This window comes from Eumetopias jubatus, unplaced genomic scaffold (genome assembly GCF_037043125.1).
Source record: "Eumetopias jubatus isolate StellerSeaLion01/CBP00866 unplaced genomic scaffold, mEumJub1_p1.0 scaffold_1, whole genome shotgun sequence".
In the NCBI taxonomy this organism is placed as follows: Eukaryota; Metazoa; Chordata; class Mammalia; order Carnivora; family Otariidae; genus Eumetopias; species Eumetopias jubatus.
This window is the reverse complement of record NW_028274807.1, coordinates 202,701,283-202,728,168: the sequence shown is the minus strand read 5'-3', so window position 1 is coordinate 202,728,168 and position 26,886 is coordinate 202,701,283. Positions and strand designations below refer to the sequence as shown.

The 26,886-nt window shown below is 50.8% G+C and overlaps 1 protein-coding gene across 2 annotated transcripts in view; it reads left to right on the top strand.

The window, feature by feature from the left end:
• The window catches only part of LIMD1 (LIM domain containing 1), a 65,745-nt gene that overhangs the window by 16,603 nt on the left and 22,256 nt on the right, over positions 1-26,886 (top strand). For both annotated transcript variants that reach the window (XM_028087047.2, XM_028087046.2), the window contains exon 2: positions 13,663-13,764. In XM_028087047.2, the coding sequence (XP_027942848.2) occupies positions 13,663-13,764 (102 nt within the window). The remainder of the gene's footprint in view (positions 1-13,662; positions 13,765-26,886) is intronic.

Sequence of the window (26,886 nt, the reverse complement as noted above, 5' to 3'; positions counted from 1 at the left end):
AGGGGAATTCATGATTTGCCCTGTGTTACCTCTCGGGCAAGCAGCCCACTGATGGGATAGCCCCTGTTTTGTGATGGGGCTCCCACCCGGTCTCCCCACATTGTCCCCATGCAAGGCTCAGGGCCGGTTATGGAGGGAGCGCTGTTCCAGCACCATCTCATGCTTCCAGCCCAGCTTGCAGAGCGCCCATTATTCCTTCCTGGCTCGGAGATGGAGAAAGTAGGGTGCAGAGCGACTAAGTGCCTTGTCCAAGGCCGCTCACTGGGTTTGCTGCAGAACTGAGCAGAGCGTGCTTCCAGACTGTGTGTTTGTTCCAAGGGGGAAACTGTGGGTGGTGGTGACTCCCGGCGGTGGCACTGAAAGGGGAGACTTTCCCCAGCCTGGAGTCTCCTGCTCCTAATCCCTGGGGCAGTGGGCGGAAGAGAAGGAACGCGGGCTCTGTTTGGAATCCGGAGAACACAGACATCACCGCCCCCCCCCCACCCCGAGTTTGAAGGTTCCATCAGCCTGGTCTTCTTTTCCTTCTCCGTCACACCCTTTTTCCCCTCTCTGGTGAATGCGTGTTTAAAGCATTTCTAAAATCAGCCTTGTGTGATTCTAAGGAAAATGCAGGATTTTATTTTTTCTTTAAAAAAAAAAAGGATTTTCTTTCTGGTTCCTTTCTGGTTCCTCATGGTTAGCAGTGGCTGTGGCTTTGGGCTGTGGTCCGAGGTGGGGGCGTCTCACTGCTCTGGAATCACTTAGGTCAGAGCCCGTCTGTGCCTCAACATCCTTTCAAACACAGTGTGTGTCCTGAGCTCAGCCTGCTCTGTGGTCCGTGGTTAGGTGCGGGATGGGATCCTGGTCCAGATAAAAGGACATCATTGGAACACTTGGTAAAATCCATAGAATCTGGGGCGCCTGGGTGGCTCAGTCGTTAAGCACCTACCTTCAGCTCAGGTCATGATCCCAGGGTCCTGGGATCGAGCCCCGCATCGGGCTCCCTGCTCCGCGGGAAGCCTGCTTCTCCCTCTCCCACTCCCCCTGCTTGTGTTCCTTCTCTCACTGTGTCTCTCTCTGTCAAATAAATAAATAAAATCTTTTAAAAAAAATCCATAGAATCTGAATAAGGTCTGTAGATTAGTGTACATACATATATCTGCATACCAGGCATGTGTTAGACCAGTGTTAATTTTCTGAATTTTGGTAGTTGTATTGTAATCATACAAGACGATAACATTTGGGAGATCTGGATAAAGACTATATAGGAAGTCTTTGTACTACTTTTATAACTTTTTTGTATGTCTGGAATCACGTGAGAAGACCCTGAAAGGTGAATGATCTTGGAGATGTGGGGCGGGGGGGCGGGGGTGGCGCTCAGCAGCTCACACATAGGGCGGCGCTGGTGCTGAGGCCTCAGGGTGCTCCGAGGACTTTGAACTTCTTTAAGCATCAGAGGCTGAGAATTTCGGAGCCAGAACATGATGTGGTGAATATACATTAAATTTTAAATGTTCTTTAATGTTAAAAAAAAAAAACCTACTATTTCTGAATATGAAGGTAGTATTTTTTCATTGCAGAATATTTGAAAAAAATGCAGGAGACTTAAAGAAATAAAATAAAAATCATTCATTACTCCTCCTCCTCAGCATATCTTCATGTATAAATATACTAAAAAAAAAACCCAAAACAGTGTGTTGCATACTGCATGGTGGTCTCCTTCCTTTTTTCATTTAACATTGTATTATGAGCATTTTTATGTCTTAAGATAATTCTGTAGAACTGTGTTGTCCGATACATGGGACTACCTAAATTAAGTTTAAATTAATTACAGTGAGGGGGCGCCTGGATGGCTCAGTCGTTAAGCGTCTGCCTTCGGCTCAGGTCATGGTCCCAGGGTCCGGGGATCGAGCCCCGCATTGGGCTCCCTGCTCTGCAGGGGGCCTGCTTCTCCCTCTCCCACTCCCCCTGCTTGTGTTCCCTCTCGCTGTGTCTCTGTCAAATAGAAAATAAGATCTTAAAAAAAATAAATTAATTACAATGAAATGAAATGGCAGATTCGGTTACTTCTGCGTGCTTGCCACTCTGCAAATACTCAGCAGCTGCTTTGAGCTGTCATACTGGACAGCGCAGAATAGAACGTTTTCATTCCTGCAGGAAAGTTTCTTTTGGACATTGCTGCTCTAGAATATGATGTTTTTAAAGATTTTATTTATTTATTTGACAGAGCGAGCACGAGCACACAAGCAGGAGGAGCAGCAGAGGGAGAGAGAGAGAAGCAGGCTTCCCATTGAGCAGGGAGCCTGACGCGGGGCTCGATCCCAGGACCCTGAGATCATGACCTGAGCCGAAGGCAGATGCTTAACCAACTGAGCCACCCAGGCGCCCCCCCATCCCCGCCAGTATCTGATTTTAGAACGTCTTTATCACCCCCCAAAAGTGAGACCTCCCCCGTCGGCAGACGCTCCCTGCCCCCTTTCCCCCAATCCTAGGCGGCCGCTAATCTACTCACTGCCTCTGTACACACTCATTTTGGGCTGCATCTTTGATTTTTTTTTGCTTAGGAAAAATCCTGTTAAATTACTGGGTCAGATGGTGTGGAGGTTTTTTAAGGCTTTTGCTACTTGGTGCCACACTGCCGTCCCAAAGGCTGGTCCACATGGAGGCTTGCACCAACACTCTGTGCTGCACCTCAGTGACGCTGTCATTGTTTCTTGTCTTTGCCAGTGAGTGACACGTGGCATCCCATGTTGCATGTGGCTCCAGGCAAGGGGGAACACTATTTCCTGGGCTGATCAGATCTGGGAAAGGTGCTGGCATTGGGGGGTGGAGACCGGCAGTGGATGAAGGACGGAGGAGGGTGGGGTGCCCCAGTGGCTGCCGGAGTGGGGCTGGGGGTGCAGGGCCTGCTGGGGGGGGCACCTTGAACTCTGTGTTCCTGTGGGGAGCTGAGGGCAGGGAAGGATGGAGGCTGGAGAACGGGAGTGCCCTGGGGCCGGCTGGAACCCGTTGGCAGTCTGGTGAGGCGAGCTCTAGCGTGCAGGGATTAGGAAGTTGTGATAGAAACTTCCTTCCCCACTGTGATGAAGTGAAGCTATTGTTGGTTTTGAGCAGCGTTCAGAGTGAAGAAAGCAGGCTGGCGCAATGACCCCATAGCCCAGAATGGCCTTAAATACTTCCTTTGTGGCATGGGGAACGTGTCCGCCCTTGACCCTGGAACTTCAGGTGCATGGGAGCAAGGGCAGAAGCAGGGAAGGCCTGGGGTGCTGGGTAGGAGGACATTGGTTGTGTTATCTCCATCCATGGCTGTCAACCTTGGCTGCCCTTTTGAACCATCTGAGGGGCATTGGCCATGCGTGGTGGAGAATGGCCATCGGCATGGGGGGGTCAGGGGCCTAGCACCCACTGCCTCCGGGGGGTTAGTGAGCTTCTGTGTGGCCAGGAGGGAGACTCTTGCCGGGGTCATTGGTCCAGCTCTGCCCCAAATGCTTGGCCCCTCTTCCAGAACCTGTTGACCACCCAGGTCCACAGGCTGCAGCCTGTGGCCGAAGAAAAAGCCTTGTTGAACTTGTGTCCAGAATAACTCATTCCCGTGTGCCCCACGGAGACCTGCCCCCTCCCTGCCAACCCCCAAGCCTTGACGGGTGCCCTGACCCCCGCCTCAATCCCTTTCCAGCAGAGTAGGTGGGTCCTGGCTGTGTGATCCCACATGATGTACAGCGTTGGGGCAGAGTACAGAGGATGCCCTGGGGTGGCCACTGCGGGGTGGGGGCAGCTCCCCGAGGCCTCCCTCCCTCACTGAGAGAGGAGCAGTCACCGGGACGGGGCGAGGCCCAGGTGGGAGCTGGGGGGGTGTGCAGGGCCCCATGGGCTAGCCTGATGGAGCCTTCTTATTTCAAACCTTATCATACCAGCAAAAGGCCCCTCCTTGGTCATCACCCAGGTTGGCTGTGCGTTTGGCCGAAGGAGGCAGGAATCCTGTTGCCGAACCTCACGCTGAGGCTGCTTTGCTGGCCTCCCTGTTTGTCAGTCCAGCCTTTGCAAGGGAGTGTGGGGAAGGTGCCGTGGCCCTAACCCTAAGTCGCTTTTTGGCTCTGGGTGCACGGGAGATCATTTAATCCCAATTTGGGATAACTTACTTCACGTGGAACGCTGCCCAGGCTGGGTGGTGTCTGCATTGGATCAGTTATACTGTGTTACTGGTTCTCGAATAGTTTTCCTGGAACTGCGGCTAGGGGCAGAGCGAGAGCCGGCTCGGTCCTACCGAGACCAGAGTGCTTTCCCTTTCGTCTGTTCTGTGGATTTGAGGTTCCACTGATTTTTTTTTTTTTTTTGAGAAAAGCTTCTCTGGCTTTAAGCACTTTGCAAACTCCAGCTGTGCAGGGAGAGGCGGGCCTGAGCCGTCTGTCACCGGGTGTCCTTAACACGGAGCCAGAGCGGCGGCCGTGCTGATAACGGTGATCATCAAATGTCAAATTCCTGGCGCGTAGTAACGCTTTTTGTTTACTTCCGGTGAATTGAAAAGCTCCTTTAGTAAGGCTTGTCTTACTGCTTTTGGCTTCCTCAGGACATTACCATGCATCAGTGTTAGTGGTACCCAGCCTTTCTTCCTAGCACCTGGAAGACTGTATAGAAAGCTCTGGACCACTGCCCGAGGCCGTGCCCTCCCCCCACCCCCCAGCCTCCCGGATGACAGGTCAACCTGGGAGGGGCCCATCAAGGGTGGAGGTGGGGGCCCTGTCTTCCAGGAGGTTCTGCCTGGAAGCAGTCCCAGGAGGCTTGAGCCCCTCCCAGCAGGAAACCCGGCCCCTGCTGCAAACCCTCCAGCCCCTGGTGAGCCTGGCCTGCTGCCTGAGGTGCTCGATGTCTGTCTGTCTTCCCCTGTCCTTCCTCTCTGGCACCGCACACACCTCCTGGTTCAGAACTGCACTTCCTGTCGCCTCCCGTGTCCCAGGGGACTGTCGGGAGTTTCCCTGCGTCCAGCCCAGCTGGCTCCTTGCTGTCACATTCATCATCCCAGCTGTAGGCATGCCTCTGGTTTTCTTACCTTTTCCTGAACCCTCCCCTCCCCCCCGCCTCTGCCTTTTCGGATGCATCCAGCGCTTGTCCGGTACTTCCTCTCCATTCCTTCTGTCTGTGGGGCTACCAGAACAGCAAGCCAGGTCTCCGCCCTCAGCAAGCTTTTTTTTTTCTTTTTGAAAGATAAGAGGAGACGTAAACTGCTAGCCCTACTTGGGCCACAAGCCACAAAAGACAGGTGGACGAAGCGCTCGAATAATCCTTGGTGGCTCGGCCTCCTGTTGTACATCATTTAAAACAGGAAACTGTCCCTAGTCCTTGCCCTTTCCTGTGGGAATATTATGATTTTTGAAAGAATCCCAGACGGCCACTTTGGAAGGCAGTTGGACGGTTTTTGTTTTTTGTTTGTTTTTTTTAACGAAACTAAACATACTCTTGCCATACATCCCGGCAATGTTGCGCCAGTGTGCTTATCCAGATGAATTGTAAACACGTCTACACCGACGTCTACTACGTGGATATTTATAGCAGCTTCATAATCGCCCAAGCTTGAAAGCCTAAAGCAAGATGTCCTTCAGGAGGTGAATGCATAAATAAAATGGTGGTCCTTCCAGACAGTGGAATCTTATTCAGCAGTGTTAAAAAGAAATGAGCGACCAAGCCATGAAAAGACATGGGGGAACCTTAAATGCATATTACCCAGCAAGAGATGCCAATCCGAAAAGGCTACATACTGTATGATTCTACTTCCATGACATTCTGGAAAAGGCAAAATTATGCAGACAGGAAGAAGATCAGTGGTGGCCAGGGGTTGGGGAGGGAGGGATGAATGGGGGAGCACAGAGGATTTTTAGGGCAGTGAAACTATTCTGTGTGATCCATGATGGTGACGTGTCATTATACAATTGTCCGAACCCGTTGGATGTTCAACAGCTCACGTGAATTACGGCCTCTGGTGATAATGATGTGTCAGTGTAGGTAGGTTCATTAGTTGGAACAAATGCAGCCCTCTGCTGGGGGATGCTGATAGTGGGGGGAGGCAGTGCATATGAGGGGGCAGGGATATACAGGAAATCTGTACCTTTTGCTCAATTTTAATGTGACCCAAAAACGGTTCTGACAAGTAATTTCTATTAACAGAAGTGCCAGAAGGAAATCAGCCAAAATGATAAATGTCATGTTAAAAAAAAAATCTCCACCCCAATCTATTGATTATTAATGATCTTTCAAACACCCACCCCGTTCCCCAAGCCCTTGCAGGAATCCCAGGACCCCAGGCCGCAGCTCTCGTCGGGGAGGGGTGGCTTTGGTCTCTACCTCAGAACTGCAGCCAAGAAAGGGTTCTGCTCCCCGCAGTGAGCTTTATTTGTGGATTTGCGGTGCCCCAAATATGAAAACATGAAGTTTTGAGCCCTTGGACCTCTTTTCTTCCTCTTTACTCTCTTAGTCCCTCTTCTAAATGCATTGTATGTGGGCCCCCGGGTGGCTCAGTTGTTAAGCGTCGGCCTTCGGCTCAGGTCATGGTCCCAGGGTCCTGGGATCGAGCCCCGCATCGGGCATCCTGCTCCGCGGGAAGTCTGCTTCTCCCTCTCCTTCTACTGCTCCCCTTGCTTGTGCTCTCTCGCTCTCTCTGTCAAATAGATAAAATCTTTTAAAAAAATAGATAAATGCAGTGTGTAGACTGGAGAGGACCCGGTGTCTACTCAGACCGACTTTGGGCATTCTATTTAATCTTTGAATGTCTGTTTCTTTGCTTGTAAAATGATGATAATGTTCTGTGGGACTGTTATTAAAGGAAGAAACAGGTATAAATTGTGTCCCACCGTTCTAAAGATAGAGTCACAGGCCTGGATTAACCTCCTTCCTGAGACGACCAAAAAAACCACCAGCAAACAAAAACCAGACCAAGTGTATGAACCAAAGGTGTTCGGGAACACTGGACATCAGGCAACAAAGGATGGTGATTCTTGAGACAGGAAGCAAATGAGGCGAGCCATGTGGTTTGCCGTTGCCTTGATAGAGTATCCAGGCTGTGACACAGGGAATTTGAGGCAGAGCCCGGTGGACTCGTGTGTTCAAATGCAGCTGACAGTCCGGGGAGGTGAAGTAGCCGGAGTTAATAGGACTAGCAAAATCTTTACAAAGCATGTATCTGATAAAGGACTTGTGTCCCCGTTATGAAAGTAATTCTCGGCGTGCCTGGGTGGCACGGTGGTTGAGTGTCCAACTCTTGATTTCAGCTCAGGTCATGATCTCAAGGTCATGGGATCGAACCCCATGTCGGGCTCCGCGCTCAGTGTGGAGTCTGCTCGAGATTCTGTCTCTTCCTCTCCCTCTGCCCCTCCCCCACTTTAAAATAAATAAATACATCTTAAAAAAAAAGTAATTCTCATAGCTCAACCAAAAGAAAAAAACAGGCAAAAGATTGGAACAGACCCTTCACTAGAGAAGATACAGGATGGTAAATCAACATATGCGAAGTTGCTCAGGCACAACATCGTTCGTCACTAGAAAAAAAAAATTAAAATCACAGGGAGATGTCACTATGGACCTAGTAGAATGCATAAAATTAAACAGACTGTCATTCCAAGCGTTGGCAAGGATGCGGAGAAACTAGAAGTCCGATAAACTGCTGGTGGGGCTGTACGATGTTAGAATTTCTCTGGAAAACAGTTAGGCATCTTCTTAAAAAGTTTAATGTACGCTTATTGCAAGACCCAGCCATTCAACCCCTAGGTCTTTCCCCGAGAAGAGGAAACGCGTCTCTATGCACACACTTGTACATAAGCAGCTATATTTATCACGGCCCCAAACTGGAAACATCTCGGATGTCCATCCGCAGGGCAGCGGATAAACGCGTTGTGATATATGCAGACATGGGACACTCCTTGGCCATGAAAAGGAATGAATGCTTCGTATGTGCAGCAACACGGAAGTCCTCAAGATAATTGTGCTAAGTGAAAGAAGCCGGACAAAAGAGAGTACATATTTATATAACCTCTAGAAAATACAAACCAATCAGTGATCCCAGAAAGCAGATCAGTGGTTGCCTGGGGAAGGGAGGCAGGAGGGGGGTGCAAAAGGCATGAGGAGGTGGGGAATTTTGGGGGATGGTGGGGAATTTTGGGGGATGGTGGGGAGTCTTTGGGGATGGTGGGTGTGTTCACTGTCTTGATTATGGCAATGATTTCACTGGTGTCTGTATCTGTCAAAGCTTATCAAATTGTACTCTATTTTTTTAACTTTTTTTAAAAAAGATTTTATTTGTCAGAGGGAGAGAGAGCGCGCACAAAGCAGGGGCAGACGGAGAAGCAGGCTCCCTGCTGAGCAGGGAGCCCGATGTGCGACTCCATCCCAGGACCCTGGGATCATGACCTGAGCCGAAGGCAGACGCTTAATCGACTGAGCCACCCAGGTGTCCCCAAATTGTGCAGTTTAAATGTGTGACATTTATTATATGTAACTTCTGTCTCCTTAAAGCTGTTTCCCAAGAGTCATGCTGGCTACGGTTTGGAGAATGGATTTCAGGCAGTAGGTCTTAACTGCAAGGGGGAGAAATGCATACCCCTCTCTTCTAAACATGTAATTCCTTCTTTCCCTCATGTTCTTCCTGGTTTATGAGCTCAGATGATTAGAGTAACATGTGATGACATTTTTCTTCCTTTTCCTCTGTTAGACATTTCTCTAAAATCCTATAGCTGGGGGCGCCTGGGTGGCTCAGTCATTAAGCGTCTGCCTTCGGCTCAGGTCATGATCCCAGGGTCCTGGGATCGAGCCCCGCATCGGGCTCCCTGCTCGGCAGGAAGCCTGCTTCTCCCTCTCCCACTCCCCCTGCTTGTGTTCCTTCTCTTGCTATGTCTCTCTCTGTCAAATAAATAAATAAAATCTTTAAAAAAAAAATCCTATAGCTAAGGGGCCACGTGAAAGCAGAGGGGTCGAGTAACCTTTTCTCCTTGCTGAGCCCTGCCTTGCAAGGACCCACTTCTGTCTCTTCTCTGTACCCACTACTGCTCGCACTCACAGTGGGCCAACACCAGATGTGGGGGCTTTCCCACACCCACCACCTCTCCGACACCAGCGGGCTGTCCCAAGATCCCATTCAGTTCTGACACTCTCTACCTGTGGGTAGGACAGCCCCCGTAGACCAAGGGCTCAGTCCACAAGACTGCCTTCACATCGGCTGCCATCACAAGTCCAGGTGGTCACCTGTGCTTCTGACCGGCCGCCTATAAGTCAGAGTCCCCAGCGGTCCCCTCCTTGTGCTCCATCGTTCGTTAGGACAGCTCATGGAACTCAGGGACACGTCTACCAGCTTATTTTACAATAAAGCATGTGCTAAAGGATAAAGAAGAACAGCTGGATGAAGGGCTGCATAGGGCGAGGTCTGGGAGGGTCCCGAGCACAGGAGCTTCTGCCCTGTGGAGTTGGGGGGGTGTCACCCTCCCGGCATGTGGGTGCATGTACCAACCCAGAAGCTCTCTGAACCCCATGCTTTGGGGTTTCTTATGGCAGCTGCATGTAGGCATGATGGATCATTAACTTCTTTTCCAGCCCCTCTCTCCTCTCTGAAGGATGGGGGTGGGGGCGAAAGTTCCAAGCTTCGAATCATGGCTTGGTCTTCCTAGTGACCAGCCCCCATCCAGGACACTCCTGTCACCAGGAAATTCCAAGGGATCGTGTCAGGAACTGGGGTCAAAGACCAAATATTGAAAGGAACTGGGGACAGAGGCCAATGTATATGTTTCTTCTTATTTCATAAGCCGGAGTCCATCCCCAGCCCTGGGCACTTAGTGAACTCAGTGTAGGACCACAGGTGAGATCAGTCAGCTCTCCTATCAGAGGTGGCAGATTCCAGTTTCCCGCGTCCTTGGCTGACCATTCCCCAAGGGCAGTCACCTTGCTCCCCGTCCCATGGCCAGCAACTAGACGGAGCCTGGTTCTCAGCGAGTGACAGAGAAGCCTCTGTGGGGTGGGTGTCCCTCCAGGAGGGCAGGAGGGGCCGTGGTTGGGGTCCCAGGTGGGAACACAATCTGTGTGCCAGGGATAGGGCAGAATGGGGGGTGGGCCGGGGCGGTCAGTGGGAGCTCTGGGGCAGGGCTGGGCTTGGGTCCGAATCCCCGAGCAGGTGGTGTGTTGAACGTGAGGAGGAAGGACACCCTCTGAGTGTGGCAGGAACCGCCACAGTTGCCGGCCCGACAGGGATAACGGAACCTTTGTGTTAGAACCTGGGCTCGAATTCCATCTCGCAGACTTACCAGCTGTGTGCCCTTTGGCAAGTTACAGTGCCTTTCGAGAACTTGGGTCTGAGAACGGGGCGACAGCAGATCCTTTGCTGGATGGAAACTCCCAGCGCGGGGTCGGGTTGGTGCATTATTCCTTAGAATATTAAATTTCCTTTTTCTCTTTTTTCCAAAGGAAGACTAGACATATTTCCTGCCCGTGAAGTACTTTTCTATCCATGTACCACAAGGCCCAAGGATGAAATACTTTTCCACTTACTTGGCTTCTCATGGGCCCTTCCTCGCTCCGTGACTGAGGGCTGGGAGCACAAGCAGCTTCCTTCCTCACTTTTTCCCCTGCTGGGCGGTCGGAGGACGTGGGCTGCAGGAGTCCGAGTCAGGCGGGGGGGGGGGGGGGGGCGGGGGGGGGGTGGTGTCAGAGCCCTCAGGTGGAGAGGAAACCAGAGGAGAGCGTTGCTGGGCAGGCCGCAAGGAAGGCCTGGCGTGCGTGTGGCGGGAAAGTCGCAGGAAGCCCCAAGAGGCCTGTGCACTTGTCCTTGGCCACTTGGTGGTGCTTTCCGAGCGGGGAACGGCAGAGGGGTCTGACTTTATTCCCCGGACCCAAACAAGAGGAGCCCGCATCCTCTTCGCGAGTCGGCAGCATCCCAGGGACCCAGGAGATGAATCTTGCCTTTCCTCTTTGGTGCCCCGTCTTGAAGGCCGGCCCTCGTCCCGCACCCACCCCGTGGACAGGAGGAAGGGCTGCCTACACCGAGGGGTCTCCCGGCTCCTCCGCTGTCTGCGGCTAACATCGCGACAGTGGGTTAAGCCAAGAGGCCACCGTGATTGACAGGGAAAGGGTGATGTGCCTCGGGGATGGTTCGTGAGCAGAATTAGAGCCGTGTTGCTTTGATGTCCCATCCAGTCTAGGGATGGTCTCCTTTGTACTCCGGTTGCTGCCTGAAGAAAGCAGTCTTTGTTGCTTGTTGTAGGATCTGGAGTCAGGTCAGTCAGGGGGCTTGGGATGGGTGGTCTGGAAGTGGATCTCAGAATGGTATGATTAATACCTTGCCAGTTCCTGGGAGTTGATATTTTGGGAGAGAGCATTTTTCTTCATTATCACATGTGCTGAAGATAGAAGGGAAGGGCCCTGGGGAATTTTCTAGGGTGCTGGAAATATTCCGTATCTTGCTTGGGGTTTGCATTACATAGGTCATCTGTCAAAACTCATTGGGTGGTAGACTTATCGTTTGTGCATTTCACTGTTTATGGATTTTTATCTTGGAAAAAATAACTATAAGCAAATCATGAACTCTTAGTGATTTACAGGCTGACATGCTTAGGGATGAGGTGGACTGCTGTTTGCGCCTGCCTTGCTTTAAAATGCTTCAAAACTAAGATGGATTGTTGGATTGATTGACAGCAGAATGTTCATGATTGTAGAATGGGGGTGGGGGGAATATGGGTGTTTGTCCTATATGATTCTTTCAACCTCTCTTCTTGTTTGAACATTTCATAATAAAATGCTGAATCAGAAGAACTGCAATAACTACTACTTCTGTTCTCTAGAGCTTTCCATAAATGAATTCCTAAGACAGCTAGGTTTCCTGGCTGACACCCTACTCTTCCTACAGATGGCCTCACCTACTTTCCCAGGGAGTGTTGGTGAAGCAAATTTAGGGCCCTTGGCTTTGTGTGCTCTCTGCGAGGCTGGTGTGGTCAGTGTGGGTGCATTTCACAAACCAGGTGTTAGCTTGGACCTCCTTGAGGGTGATTCAGTCCATCACCTTGAATCGATAGAACTCTGAAACACAGGGCTTCCTACCCTGTAGGCAGAAGGCTGGGGATTTGCAGCCTGAGAACAGCCTGACCCATGGGAACCAGAGTTAGAAGAGGGTGCCTGAGCCCCCTCTGACCAAGAACGCAAGCTGGTTACCCGCTGGACACTGGGGGGAAGCTAGGGTGTGTGTGTTCAAAAATCTTAACGTTATACAATATATTTAAGCATATTCAGACGCTTTTTTGACACTAGACTCTTTTTTCAGCTATAAAGTAACACCTGCTCTTGTAAGAATTTTTTTTTTAATAAGAGAAAATGCAAAGAAGTAAAACCAACCATAATTTTATAACCTCAAGAAACCACTCTATATTTTGGTATATTTACTCCCTGAATTTTTTTTTTTTAATCTCATGCATCATTTCTATAATAGTGATGTTTTTCATTTAAGGCTAATGGAGGAGTTCTTTGGAAGGGAGGCCCCAAGGCCCTCCTTTCTATGGACTGGCCCAGAGCCTGGTTCACTGCCGCAGAGATTCTGGGTTGGTCTGGACAGAGGGACTTCCGGCTTACTCACAGGGTCCGATCCTGGGAGGGCCCGAACTTCTTTGGGAGCCCAGTGGAAGCACCTTCTAGCCAAATGTAGCAGCACCGTTGCATCCATGTCTGTGTGTGCCTGCTCATTGAGCGCTTACTGAGTGACGGGCGCTGTACCGAGTGCTCGGGGTGGGTTCTCTCCCGGGAACCCCGCGAGGGGCTGCCATCATCCCATCTCACAGATGAAACGCTGGACAGCAGGGAGTTCGATGATCTGCCCTAGTCACATAGCCAGCAGATTGTGGCGTTCTAGTTCAAGAGCGGGCCCTCCGATCGGCAGTTTGGGGCAGAGGTAACCAATTCTGGAAGTTGGTGGTTTGCTGAGCACCCTTTACAGCCCCTCCTGGGAACATGCAGGGCAGGTGGAATGAAACTCTTTTTCCGAATTGAGAACTGATGCTCAGAGAAGTTACCAGGTTAACTCATGCCACGTGGGAAGCGGGTGGTGGGAAGCTAAAGGTTAGAGCCTGTTCCATCACGTTGTCTTCAGAGCTGGAGGGTGGAGTGGGAGGGAGTCCTGGGGACTTGAAGGGACAAAAGGTGGGTGTAGGGTGCCCGGCTGGGGAGCCCGTGAGCAAAAGCCTAGAGCCGGGCACCAGGGCTTGTGTGGAGGGGAGGGGCAGGGAAGAGCACTGTCTTTGCGGTCTGACATACCTGGGGCTGGGGGCCTGATACTTTTGCAAAAAGTGAGAATAGTCAAGCCAGTTGGTTCCCATTGAGAATTGAAGGAAACAGTGTTGAAATTGCCTGACCTGCGTGCTTGGCATATTAGAATCACAGGGCAGTTTTTTGGACGTTGTCTGATAAATGGTGGGAGTCTCTGAAAGGCTTTGGGCTGGGAAGTAGGCTGACAAGGCAGAGATTTTCTGAATATCATGCTGGTGAGGAGGACAGTGGCGGGGGGGGGGGGGGGGGGCCCTGAAGGCCGGCCTGGTGGAGCGAGAGAGAGAGAGAGAGATCTCAAAGGAATGATCCACAGGATTTGGTGATGGGCTGGTTATGGGGAGGGATAGGCATCTCACTTTGTTCATTGGCTTTTTTATGACTCACTGCCGTGTTCTTGCCTTTCAGGAGCCTGTGTGAAATGCAGCAAAGGGGTGTTTGGGGCCGGCCAGGCCTGCCAGGCCATGGGGAATCTCTACCACGACGCGTGCTTCACCTGTGCGGCCTGCAGTAAGTGTGTGTGGAGGCTCGGAGCATGGGGGGGCGTCGAGGAACTTGGGGACCGAGAAAGGGAGGACAGGGAAGAGCATTCTTCCTGGAGACACTTGACCCAGGCCTCCCATGGTCCCACAGCAGGGCAGGTCCGTGTCCTTTAGAGTCGCAGCACAAGGCCCGTCAGAGGAAGGGGACTGACCAGAGTACCAGCGATTGTCTGGGGCCGACCTTGGTAATGAGTTGAGTGGGTTCAAAGCAAACTGTAACAACATCAGGTTTGTTAATGCATATCCGAGGTCTCAGAAGGGTTGTGGGGGGGAGAGCATTGGGATTCACCACCATCTGTCCTCTTGTCAGTTACCTCCCCCACCGTGGGACCAGCCAACCCGGCGTTACTAACGGGGGCCCTGTGATCACTCTGTGACCCCGCTCTGATTTGGAGGCTGCTCTGTGCGTGTGAAGTGTGAGTGCGTGCATGAATGCCCGTGTGTGCACACCACAGAGCTGTCCGGGCCTGTGAGCACCCCCGATGGGCATCTCTATCCCGTACACACGCAGTAACTAAAGCAGCAAATTAGGAGCCTGAGCTCAGCCTGTGCTCAGCCCTGCAAACTGCTCGTTGAATTGACGGCAACCACCGTGGAAGATTCTAACACGTAGCCGGATGTTTGCCGAGTCTGACCGAGTCGGGAATTGAGCTTGTCTTTTATGGTCTCTCCTAAAGATTAATTTCGAGGAGCTTTTTTAGGAGAATGTCCTGCTGATTTCTAGATTGAGGCCGCAGCTATCGATTCAAAGGAAACATTACAACAAAGCCAGAGTGTCATCAGGGACAAGGGGGTCTTGTTATCTGGCCCCATGGTTCTCGATCCTGGCCGTTCATTAGAATCCCCTCGGAGATTATTATAAGAGCCCGCGATGCCCCAGTCCCACCCCGACCAGCAGAATCGGAAGCTCTAGGGGTGGAATTTCTAGAGTGGGCAAGAGTACTGTTCATTATCTCCTCAAGTGACTCCAGGGTGTGGTCAGGCCTGAGCTCCCGGCTCAGTGCCAAGCCCTTCAGTGTAGACGCCTCTGGAGAAAGGAGCGGGGAGAGATTTGCTTTCCGCTGTTTTGTGGCACAGCCGGGAGCCTCCTGATTCCCAGGGTAAAGATAACGAGGTGGGCATGGAGCTGCCCCCCAGCCTGCCCAGCGGTGACTGCGAGGCCTATGCCCGGGTTCAAAACCTCCTCCTTCGGTCCTTACTGCGATTTCCCATAAACGCGTGCCCGAGAATTGACGGTTGGTGTGCCGATCGGTATTCACCTTTGTAGGGAAAATTGTAAAAGCCTTTGAAATGGGTCAGAAGTCTGCTGAGCATCCTCAGCGGACATGTCGGCGTTGTCTGGGGGTCGGTTTCTTTGGGTCCCTGGCTTCTCCTTGACTCTGAGCCATGCCATCTGCGTGGGTTGTACCGTCGTGAGAGCAGAGCATACGCGATGCTCGTCCCTAACAGTGCACACTGTGCCTACTGGAGACACAGCTGATTGTGGCCCTGGGGAGACTGCTTTTGCTTCAACTAAAAGTGAACTTACTTCAGCACTTCCAGCGCCTTCATAGCTGGGGTTCTTTGCACTGTCCCCGTGGTAACGTGTTACTGGTTCCCGCCTTAGCTTGATGAGTGACATTAAATCTTTCACCATGTTGTCTGAGTCTTAACTGGGCAAGAGTTGTGATCCTTCCTCTTTCTGGAAAATTATCTTTCCTTTTTGGCTCCTGCAACTCTTTCTCAATATCTGCTGTTTTCCAGGGAAAAAGAAAATATTATGTAGAAGCTGGTTTTCATCGCGAGCAATTGCCACTTGAACTAAGAAAGTTTTTCAGGGGTAGGGGGAGTACCAGTGAGTCCGTCGGCGCCTGACTAACTATCAGTTCCATAATGGGTTGAATTTATCTTCAAAGGATGACAAACACAGACACTTAAGGAAAACACAGCTGGTTGGGGGTTTCTTGGTCTAGCATCTAAGCCCTTGTGTTCTGCTTTTTGTCGTAATGCTTCCTATAATTTGTCACAAACAACTCTCTTTTCCACCTCTATATCTCTGATCACACTGCCCCCTAGAATCTGCTCTCCCCACTCACTTCATACATTTAAGTTCTGTCCAGCCATTAGGGCCCAGCTCAAAGGCTTCCTCTTCCAGGAAGCCTTCCCTGTTCTCCTAGCAGGAAGAAATGGCTTTGTCTTGAATTCGGCAGGCCCCGATGCTGTCACGTAGACTGTGAACCACGCTCTCTGGGGCGTGGCTGCCGGCAGGCCAGGCCCTAGAACAAAAGCTGCTGTAGGAATGAGGACAGAGACTCCATTCGAAAGTGCGTGCTGCACATTCCTGTTCCCCAAGGGGCCTGCACCACTCCTGTTGTGGGTAAACACACAGCTTCCTCTGCGCTTGTGGGGAGCAGTTGGAGACGCAGGCAGGTGTCTGAGCAGCTTCTGTTGGGCACTCGAAGTAATGTGCCTTTGTTCCGTTGACTTCTTGCTGCCCTGTAACTCCCTTCAGCAGAAGAAGGCACCTGGGCCCTCCATGTCCTGGCCTGGCAGGTCCTCAAGTGTGTCTCTGTGAACACAGGCGCCGTGCAGACAGCACTTCTGGGGCTGGGCCCGTTCCCTCCTTTGTTGTCAGAAGGAAAAAAATGGGGACCCAGAGAGGGGAAGAGAATTTCTTAAGATAAGACCTAGCAATGGGGCCAGCACCAGAATCCAAGGCTCCTGGATCTAATTAGCTTTGCATAGCCCCATTTTCCTGGTCGGTGAGTGTATCTGTTAGTGAGCGTATAGGTGTGTGTGTTTTCTGTTTTCCTGTTTCATTATGAAAATGATCCAGCTTATACCACCATAGAAACAGATTTCTGTACGTACGCACCCATTCCTCGGATGTTACTGTTGCTTTATGGAAACAGAATGTCGGGGTCCTGTCTAGGACATACCAAAGGGGCACCCAGCTCCCCTGGGTCCTTGTCCCACACACCGAAAAGGAGGACACTTAACAAAAAGGTCTAGAAGACTGCGGTAGGAGTCACGGGATGCCAGCAGCCAGTGCTGAGGCTCGGTGCTATGCTGGGGGCGGGCAGAGAGCCCACCTCACCCGATGAGAGACCGTCTGGCCTGGGACAGCTCCCAGGGGAGCCGCGGGGGCTGGTGGGAGACGCTCTCCCGGAGGCTTCCCTGCAGCCTCCCACACCCTGTGTCCTGGCAGGACCGCAAGGTGTTCCGCTCCTCAGACAAACCCCTGCCTCAGTGGATGGTGCACGTTCTCCAGGGCCCTGTGCGTTTCCCTGCCCCCTGACAAGAAGCAACAACATTCTGTTGAGTTGTTAGAACAACAGGACAGACCACAGAGGGTAGTGTAGGGGCAGGGTCCTAGTATGTGATTCCAGCACAGGTGTTTTTACGTGTACGTTTTCCCTTCCAGGTTTTGTCCAAATGTACACGCAGTTTTTAGAGCTGGGATCATAGCGTATAAATGATGTTCTGTCCTTTCTGATGAAACCTGCCACAAACTCATCCTTACCTCCGCAGCCTCCAGACTGCGGGTCTGAGCGGTCACAGAGGAATCGACTGCTTTGTGCCACGGTTTTATGGCCTGTGGCTCCGGTGGGGCTTGCTGGTGGTTAACACAGAGCCCGCTCCCCTGCCTAAATGTCTTTGTTCCCCTGCATCCTTTTTCCCTCTGCCGAATGGTCTCCTTGGTGCTCTCCCAGAAGGACGCATGCAGGGTGTGGCGTGGGGGCGTTTGTGTGGTTTGTTAAAGTCCCTCCTTTCTCCGCGGCTCCTTGGGCGGCCAGTGTGTGTGGTTGCCATGGAGATGTGTGCTGTGGGGGGGGGGGTCTCCCTTCCCTGGCTGCTCCTGCCCACCCCAGTGGCAGTGCCTTCAGCTGGGGCCCTCAGGAAGCCGTTGGCACAGCGTGGAGCGGGAGGAGGGTCAGGGCAGAGGGCAGGCTCGACCTTGGCATTTGGCCACACTCTGGGTCTGACGCTGCGTGTCAAGTGGCCTGAGGAGACGCTTGTGCCCAGCTGTGGCTGAGAGAGGTGGAATGAGGAGGAAGAAGGGGTGTGGGTCAAGGGGGGCCCTCCTCAGCACCTTCCAGAACAGACCGTGAGGGAGAGGCCCCGTGTCCTTGCTTGAGGCAGTTTTGGGTCTGAAACGTCAGATTTTTTTTTCATTTGGCGAAGACGGAACAACTCCCACCCTGGAGTCCAGGTAAAACCTGGTCGCCATGTCCGTGTTCATGGTTGTGGTGATTTTTTTTTTTTTTTGTCTGCATGAGCTGGGGATGATGGATCAGATAGGAGAGTCCATGTGCCCTCCTGCCCTGAAGCCCACAGAACACGAGGGCCAGGGCCTAGGCATGGGATGGGGGGGGCACAGGCAGGTCGGGGCTGATGGAAATTGTGCCAATACAGGCCCGAGCTCAGAGAGTGGCCACGGGGGGGGCCGGAGGGGTCCACGCAGGGGACCGTGCTGGGATGTGCAAGTCACGGCCAGAGCAGGTGACTTTCAGTGTTGTTGCTGGTGCTCCCGCTCCAGGGTGGGGGGTGCGCTGTGACGAGCCCGTCATGCCTCCAGGAAAACACATCCTGAGATGAGGAATAGATGCTGTTGCCCATCCCACCTTCCAGAAACCACACACTGGCAGCTGTTAAGGATCATGAACGGATTTCATAGTGAAGTCTCACCCCTTTAGACCCAGTCAGGCGAAAGTCTGTCTGAGTTACCGACAAGCCTGCATCTAGAACTCTAAAAAAGTACCATTTCATTACTTCAGGTAAAGGGAACAATTAGCATTAAGCCCAGCATTGTGGAACAGAGGTTCTTGAATAAATCGGTATTTGATAACTGACAGCACATTGTCCAGTAGGTTCTGAGGTGGGGGGGATCTTATCAGCTTTTTTTTTTTTTAAAGGTTTCATTTATTCATTTGAGAGAGAGCGAGAGCAAGCATGAGTGGAGGGGAGAAGCAGGCTTCCCGCGGAGCAGGGAGCCCGATGCAGGACTCGATCCCAAGACCCTGGGATCATGACCTGAGCCGAAGGCAGACCCTTAACCAACTGAGCTACCCGGGTGCCCTTCTATTTTGTTTTTCTTATGAAGTCTAAATACTGCCCCCAAGATCGTGTTTACCTTTTTTTTTTTTTTTTTTGACTTTGAATACTACTTTGTCCCCCAGCGTTTGAAAATGCTCACAGATTGTGAAATAGTGGCACTGGCACTAGGGAGGTCTTCCTTTAACTTTCAGCCACCCTGCTTCCTTAAACCAGTCATCACAATATTTATCAGTGGTTTGTAGGTGCGCTTCCCAGCTGCCTGTCGGCTGACCACACACTGAGCCCTCCACCCACGGGAGCTCACTAAATCCTGGGACGCTCCAGGGAGTTCAGCATTATTATCAGCCTCCTTTTGCAGAGGAACAGACAGATTCCTGGGAGTGCAGTTTGCTTCTGCCCCTGTGTTAGATTATCTTCGCTCGGAGGGAACGTGGGCCAGAGGAAGGAAGCTGGCTCTGCCCCTGGGAGCTAGTCCCGGGGCTGTGTGATGGCAAAGGCTGGGTTTTCAGAGACTTTCTGGTTGCGGGTGGCCCCAGGAGAGCAGCTGGGGACTCGGATTAGGGGAGAGAGGACCCCGTCTGTAGCAGGATGCACCCACAGCACAGACGGGGATTACAGGCTTCGATGCCTGCATTTCTGAGCCGTTGAGTCATGCCGATGTTTCTTGTCGCATTCAGCAGTTACGGGTAAGCCGAATGAGTCAGCTGGATCTAAGGAAAAAGCCGGGGATCAAGAATGTGAGAAAGGAAGAGTGGGCACGTCCTAAAGGAAGCCAGTGGGCAAGGAAGAAGCCAGGAAGCAGCAGAAATAGACAGGCCGTCGCCAAGGGCCGTGTGGGTCGGGAGAGGGCGGAGGGGTGACCTTGACTCAACGTGGAGTTAGAGGGTCTCTTGTGTTCGTCGCTAGCAGACCCATTTCTGCTGGGGGCACCCGCACTGGGGCCAGACTGGGTTTCCCGGCTCAGGCTCTGTAGGTCCAGTCAGAGGCCGAGACTGTCAGGGGACCGAGGGAAGGCATCAGATCCTTCCTGCCTGTGACATGGGCAGGGTCTGGGATAGTGGAGTGCTGTACTGTCGAGGGCAGCTCCGGTGTGACCTACGCCTGCTTCCCGCATCAACATTCCAGGTGCCCGATAGCACACGCGCTTGGCTTGGGGTGGAGAGCTGCATTCTCTTCCTTCAGGACTCCCAGACCCAAGGTGTTCCCTGGTGGTACGCAATGTGTCCCCTGTCCCCTCAACCCTGAGGACAGAGGGTGCTCTGGGATGTGGGGGGCACTGCACTGTAATCAGCATGAAGACACTGTACCAGGTGCCCCATCTCCGAGCCGGAATCCTGGGTTTAGGGAGCAAGGTCTGAACTTCATTCTGGCATCACAGATGCTGCTTGGGTCTCTCTGGCTCTCTTGCTAAGAGTATCTCTTCTTTTCTGTCTTAAGTGTTCTGTTCTCTCAAATGTTCTCTTCAATTTTTGTCCCCACCTCTGGTCCTGGGGTGGTTGGTGGATTTAGTGTGTCGGCTTGCCTGGGCCAGAGGTGCCCATGCATTTGGTCACACGTTGTTCTGAGCGTGTCTGTGAGGATGTTTCTGGATGAGAGTAACGATTAGTAGACTGAGTAAAGCAGATTTTTCTCCCTAATGTGGGTGGTCCTCACCCAATCAGTTGAAGGCCTGGATAGAACAAAAAAGCTGACCCTCCCACCAGTAAGGGAACTTCCTCCTGCCTGACTGCCTTGAGCAGGGACATCGATTTTTCCCTGCTTTTGGCCTGGAACCACACCATCAGCTCTTCCTGGGCCTCCACCTTGCTTTCTGCTGATCTTGGCACTTGTCAGCTTCCATAATCACATGAGCCAATTCCTTTTGATAAATCTATTCCTGTCTATACACACACAAACACACAAAGGTGCATGTGCGTGCGCACACACACGCACTCACACGCATGCACACACTCGTGCACGCACAAATGCACACATGCACACACACACTCATACATACTCATGCATGCACAACACTCGGCACGCACGCACTCGTGCACGTACAACACTCACATGCACTCGTGCACACACACCCATACACACATACGAGTCTGTGTGCATGCACACACCCTACCGGTCTGTCCCTCTGCAGACCCCTGACTCACCTGGCCCCATTCATCTTCTTTCTGCACTATGTTCTCTTCCCTCCCGCCTTCCTGTCTCCCTCGTGTTCCCTCACTGACGATTTCCTTTGTTTCCATCGTGGAACCCATGGTGCCTCTGTGCCCCTGACGCAGGCTGGAACACAAGCCACTGTTTGTGGAGTATTTGCTCTGTCTTCTCGAGGCCCCTCATTTGCCTCCCAACCCCCCACGCTCCTTTACACAAGAGGAAGTGGAGTTTCAGAGCGGTTGACAGCTGGTGCATGGGGGCCGGGGGCCGGGTGTGTGTTGTTGCCACCACACTGGTGGTTCTCACCGTTTACTGTAGGTCAGTCACAATCACGAGCAGCCCCCTCTGCTCCACAGATTTCAGGAAGCAGGGTCCGTGCAGGTGCACATGTGTGATGTGGGTCTGATGCGGCCCCCTGGGAACATGTCTGTGGCCCTGCGGTTTGCCTCACCGCCTGCCCCCCTTTGCCTTCCTTTGGCCTCCAGCTCCCTGTTTCCTCAACTCCAGACTTGAAGCACCTGGTGTGGCAGCCAGTGGCCACACGTGGCTTTGGAGCACTTGAAGTGTGGCTAATGAGACTGAGGAATTGAACATTGTATTTCATCTTAATTGACGTTTAAATGTAGGGGCGCCTGGGTGGCTCAGTTGCTTAAGCATCTGCCTCCATCTCAGGTCATGACCCCCAAGGGTCCTGGGATCGAGTCCCACATCAGGCTCCCTGCTCAGCGGGGAACCTGCTTCTCCCTCTCCCCCACCCCGCCCCCACTCGTGCTCTCTCCCAAATAAATAAATAAATAAAATCTTTAGTATATGTGCTGCCGAAGGGAGCACAATAAATAAAATCTTTAAAAAAAATAAAGTTTAGGGCTGGGTGGCTCAGTTGGTTGAGCGACTGCCTTCGGCTCAGGTCATGATCCTGGAGTCCCGGGATCGAGTCCCGCATCGGGCTTCCTGCTCGGCGGGGAGTCTGCTTCTCCCTCTGACCCTCTTCCCTCTCGTGCTTTCTATCTCTCATTCTCTCTCTCTCTCAAATAAATAAATAAAATCTCAAAAAAAAAAAGTTTAAATGTACATAGCCACCCGTGGCTACGGGCTACCATATTGCATGGTGCAGGGAAAGTTTCTAGTTCCTAAACCAGAGTTCACTTATTAAGAAGAAATGGTCAGTGAAGTTTACCATTTTCATACTTTCTACATCACAAAGGCAATGGAGTCCCACTGTAAAAAAAAAAAAAAAATACATACAGGAGAAGAAAACTCCCCGTAACCCAATACCCAAACCAAGACCAAAAGGTGTCTGCTGTGCCTGGGAGCGGTGCCTGCCATTGTCCCTGTCTTCATGTGTGCTCACCTTGCTGCCCAGCCTGTTCCATTTAGAAGCACATCCTATGCCTGCTCCCTCGTGGCTCCACCGTCTTCAAAACCAGATGCTGCATAAGATCCTGTTGACTTGATGACTCAACGTCAGCACAGCCTTCCTGCTAGTTGAGTTAAAAGGGGGAGAGAACCCTTACCACGTGGGCTCCCAGGCTCTGCTCTGAGAATACGCTGAGGCCGGGCAGCGATGCTGAGGCCGGGCGGCGATGCTGTGGCCGGGCGGCGGTGCTGAGGCCGGGCGGCGGTGCTGAGGCCGGGCGGCGGTGCTGTGGCCGGGCGGCGATGCTGTGGCCGGGCGGCGATCCTGTGGCCGGGCGGCGATGCTGTGGCCGGGCGGCGATGCTGAGGCCGGGCGGCGGTGCTGTGGCCGGGTTTTCAAGGACCAGATGCACCTCCAGGGCACTGAGCAGCCCGGGAATCCGGCCAATGCCACGCCGGGGCAGAGACGCAGGCTTCCCCGTGACCAGGGCTGTGGGGACAGCGGCACCCCTTCACACCAGCAGCTGCCCCTACAGTGGCCACCGTGGCTGGGTCCCGGCATGCGGGGAAGTGGGGAGACCCTCTCCGTTCCTTCTGTGAATCACTGCTGATGCCTCCCAACCGTCCTGGGTCCTGTTCACTGTCCCGCCACCTCCATCCACTCAGTCCTTCACTTAGCATTGAAAGCATCTCTTAACCCGGTTCCAGCTCCTTGCCTGTCTCCTGTCCTGCCAATGTCTCCTCACCTGCCATCCCACAGAGTCCCCTGGCCCTACCGGACACCACCTGCCCCTTCCTGTGCCTGTCCCCCTCGCACTTCATCTCCACCCAGGCGAATACCACCCTGTGAGGTGCTGTCCCCCCTCAAGGGCTCTCTTTTGGCTCCTCTGGTCTCACGGACATCTTGTTCTCTCACTCGTCCTGTGGTGTTGAAGTTATGGGTTAGATTGAAGCCCATCTAGGGGTCTGTATCTCCCCCTAGATGGTCAGTTTTGGGAGAATGGGGATAGTGTTCAGTTGATCTTGATTTACCCCCTGCCGCCTTTCAGTACTTTGTGGGTAGTGCTGGGCATTCCCCGTATGTACTGTTTAGCCGTCGCTCCCCATTCTGCCCCTCTTCCCCCAGCCCTAAGCAACCACTGATCTACTTTCTACTCCCATAGATTTGCCTATTCTGGAGGTTTCATAGAAATGGAATCCTATAATATGTGGTCTATTCTAACTGGCTCCTTTCACTTAGCGTAAGGCGCTCCAGGTTCATCCATGTTGGAGCACATGTCGGAACTTCGATCTTTTTTATGGCTGAATAATATTCCATTGTCTGGATATACCACATTTTATCTACCCATCTATCAGTTGATAGACACTTGTTTCTACTTTTTGGCTATTATAAATAATACTGCTATGAACATTCTTGTACAGTCGATCCTTGTACAATGTGGGTTTGGACTTCAAAGTCTACTTATATGTGGATTTTTTTACAACACAGTATTGTAAATGTGTCTTCCTTAATAATCTTTCCTGTTGCTTACTTTGTTGTTAGAGTGCCGTGTATACATATAACATACAAAATACTTGTTCATCGACTGTTGGCATTATTGGTAAGACTTTCAGAAGGTCAACATTAGGCGGCTGTCTGTAGTTAAGTTTTGGGGGAGTCAAAAGTTATATGTGGATTTCTGACTGCATGGGGGGGTCAGCACCCCTAACCTCCATGTCGTTCAAGGGTCAACTGGATATGCTTTTGTGTGGACACACGTTTTCATCTTTTTGTGTATATATCTAAGAGTGGAATTGCTCGGTACCTCTGTGTTTAACTTTTTGAGAAACTGTTTTGCCAAGTGGCTACAGCATTTTACATTCCTACCAGCAGTGTGTGAGGCTGTCAGGATCCCACACCCTTGCCAACACTCGTGATTATCTGACCTTTTGATTCTGACCATCCTAATGGGTGTGAAGTTGAATCTCAATGTGGTTTTGGTTTGCATTTCCCTGATGGCTAATGATGTTGAACATCTTTTATGGGCTTATTTGCACGTCTTATTTGGAGAAATGTGTATTCAGATCCTTTACCCATTTTTTATTGGGTTTTTAAAATCTTTTTACTACTGAGTTTTAATAGATTTTTATATGTTTTACCTATGAGTCTCCGATACATGATTTGCAAATATTTTCTCTCCTTCTATGGACGGTCATTTCACTTTCCTGCGATCTAATTTATCTATTTTTTTCTTTTATTTCTTGTGTTTTTGGTGCTTTGTATAGGAAAACATTGCCAGGGACACCTGGGTGGCTCAGTTGATTAAGAGACTGCTTTTGGCTCAGGTCATGATCCCAGGGTCCTGGGATTGAGCCCCACATGGGGCTCCCTGCTCTGCGGAGAGCCTGCTTCTCCCTCTGCCTCTGCCTGCGCTCCCCCTGCTTATGCTTTCTCTCTCTCTCTCTCTCTCTCTGTCAAATAAATAAGATCTTAAAAAAAAGAGAGAAAACATTGCCAACCCAAGGTCACAAAGACTCATGCCCATATTTTCTTCTGAATGTTACAGTCTTAGCTCTTAAGTTGAGGTCTTTGATCCATTTTGAGTGGGTTTTTATATAGTTTGAGGTAGGGGTCCAACTTCTTTCTTTTGCACGTGGATATGAAGTTTTCCCAGCACCATTTGTTGTAAAGACTGTTCTTTCTCCATTGGATTGTCTTGGCAAATGTGTTGAAAATTAATTGACCCTAAATGTTAGGGTTTGTTTCTGGTCTCTCAATTTTTTTCCATTGCTCTAGTCAATTATCTTTTAAAGAGATTTAACTAATAAGAAAAAAATCTCATTTATCCATGCAGTTGCTATTTCTGGTCTTCTTCATTTCTTTGTTTAGATCCAGATTTTCATCTGGTACCATTTTCCTTCTGCTTAGAGGCCTTCCTCAACTTTTTTTTATAGTGCAGATCTGCTGGTGATGAATCCTTTTAGCTTTTGTATGTCTGAATTCATCTTTATTTCACTTTTGGGTTTAAAAGATATTTTGTGGGGGCACCTGAGTGGCGCAGTTGGTTAAGCGTCTGACTCTTGGTTTCGGCTCAGGTCATGATCTCATGGGGCATGGGATCGAGCCCCACATCGGGCTCTGCCCTCAACATGGAGTCTGCTTGAGATTCTCTCTCGCTCCCCCCTCCCCCCACCCCTCCTCCCCCCGCTCATGCTTTCTCTCTCTCTCAAATAAATAAATAAATCTTTTTTTTTAAATGATATTTTTATAGAGCTAGAGAATTTTAGGTGGATAGTTTTTTCTTTCACTTTTCTAAAGATGTAGTTCCATTGTTTTCCATCAGAAATCTGATGTACTCTCTCTTTTTCTCTGTGGGTAACATGTCCTTTTTCTCTGGCTGCTTTTAAGTTTTCTCTCTGTCACTGATGTTGAGAAATTTGATTATGCTATCTCTTGGAGTCCTTTTTATGTTTCCGATGCTTAGGTTTTGTTGAGATTTTAGGAGTTTGTAGTCTTTGTCAAATTCGGAATGTTTCTGGCCACTATGCCCTCACATTTTTTTTTTTTTTTGCTTCGCCCGTACCCCCTCCCCTCTCCCTCAGGGGCTTTGCTACCCCCTTTATTGCCTCTTTGTTACATTTAACAAATTATCCTTTAAATTAAATCTTAACTAACTGAAGTCACCTCACTACTCCCTTATGTTCTTTTTATGCTTAAAATTATTTTCCTCTCTGTTTCACTTTGGCCTTTGAGTGGCCAGTTTTTATTATTATGCCTTTACCTCCACTAATCTTTTCTCTGCAGTGTGCAATCTCCTAATCCCGTCCGGTGTATTTTTCATCCCCGATACTCTAATTTTTGTCTCTAGCTGTTCAATTTTGGCACTTTAAAAGATCTTCTTTTAACGTTTTGGACATATGGAATACAGTAACAATAACTTGTATCTCTTTTCCTTCTGATTCTAAGATTTGTGTCAGATCTGGCTTGATTTCCATAGATTGACTATTTTCTTCATTATGGGTCTTCTTTTCCTGCCTTTTTGCATGCCTGGTAATCTTTGATTAGGTGCCAGACATTGTGATTTCACTTCATTGAGTCCTGGATATCTTTGTATTCCTTTAAATCTTCTTGAGCTTTGTCCCAGGATGCAGGTAGGTTATTTGGAGACAGTGATTTTTTTCAGAGCAGAGCTCAGTCTAGGGTCAATTACTCTTCATCCAGGGTAAAACCTTCTTGAGCAGAACCCTGTGCATTATGAGTTTTCCCACCCTGGCTGTTGGGAATAGGCACTGTTTTTGGCCCTTGTGGATGACTTTTTCCTCTGGGCTTCATTAGTCTCTTCACAGGCACATACTGATCCGAGCCCTGCTGAATACTCAAAGGAGCCCCTCTGCAGGTCTCCAGGCTTTCTTTCTCCGTGCAGCAGTCTCTTCTCTGATCCAGGTGATAATGGTCTGGAGTAGTAGGAATGGAAAACAAAAAGAGAATGGATTTGTAAAACTGTAAGCAAATAAAAAGACTTGGGAGCAGCCAGTGAGAAGAGAACTGGAGTGTGGAGTGGGGCTACTC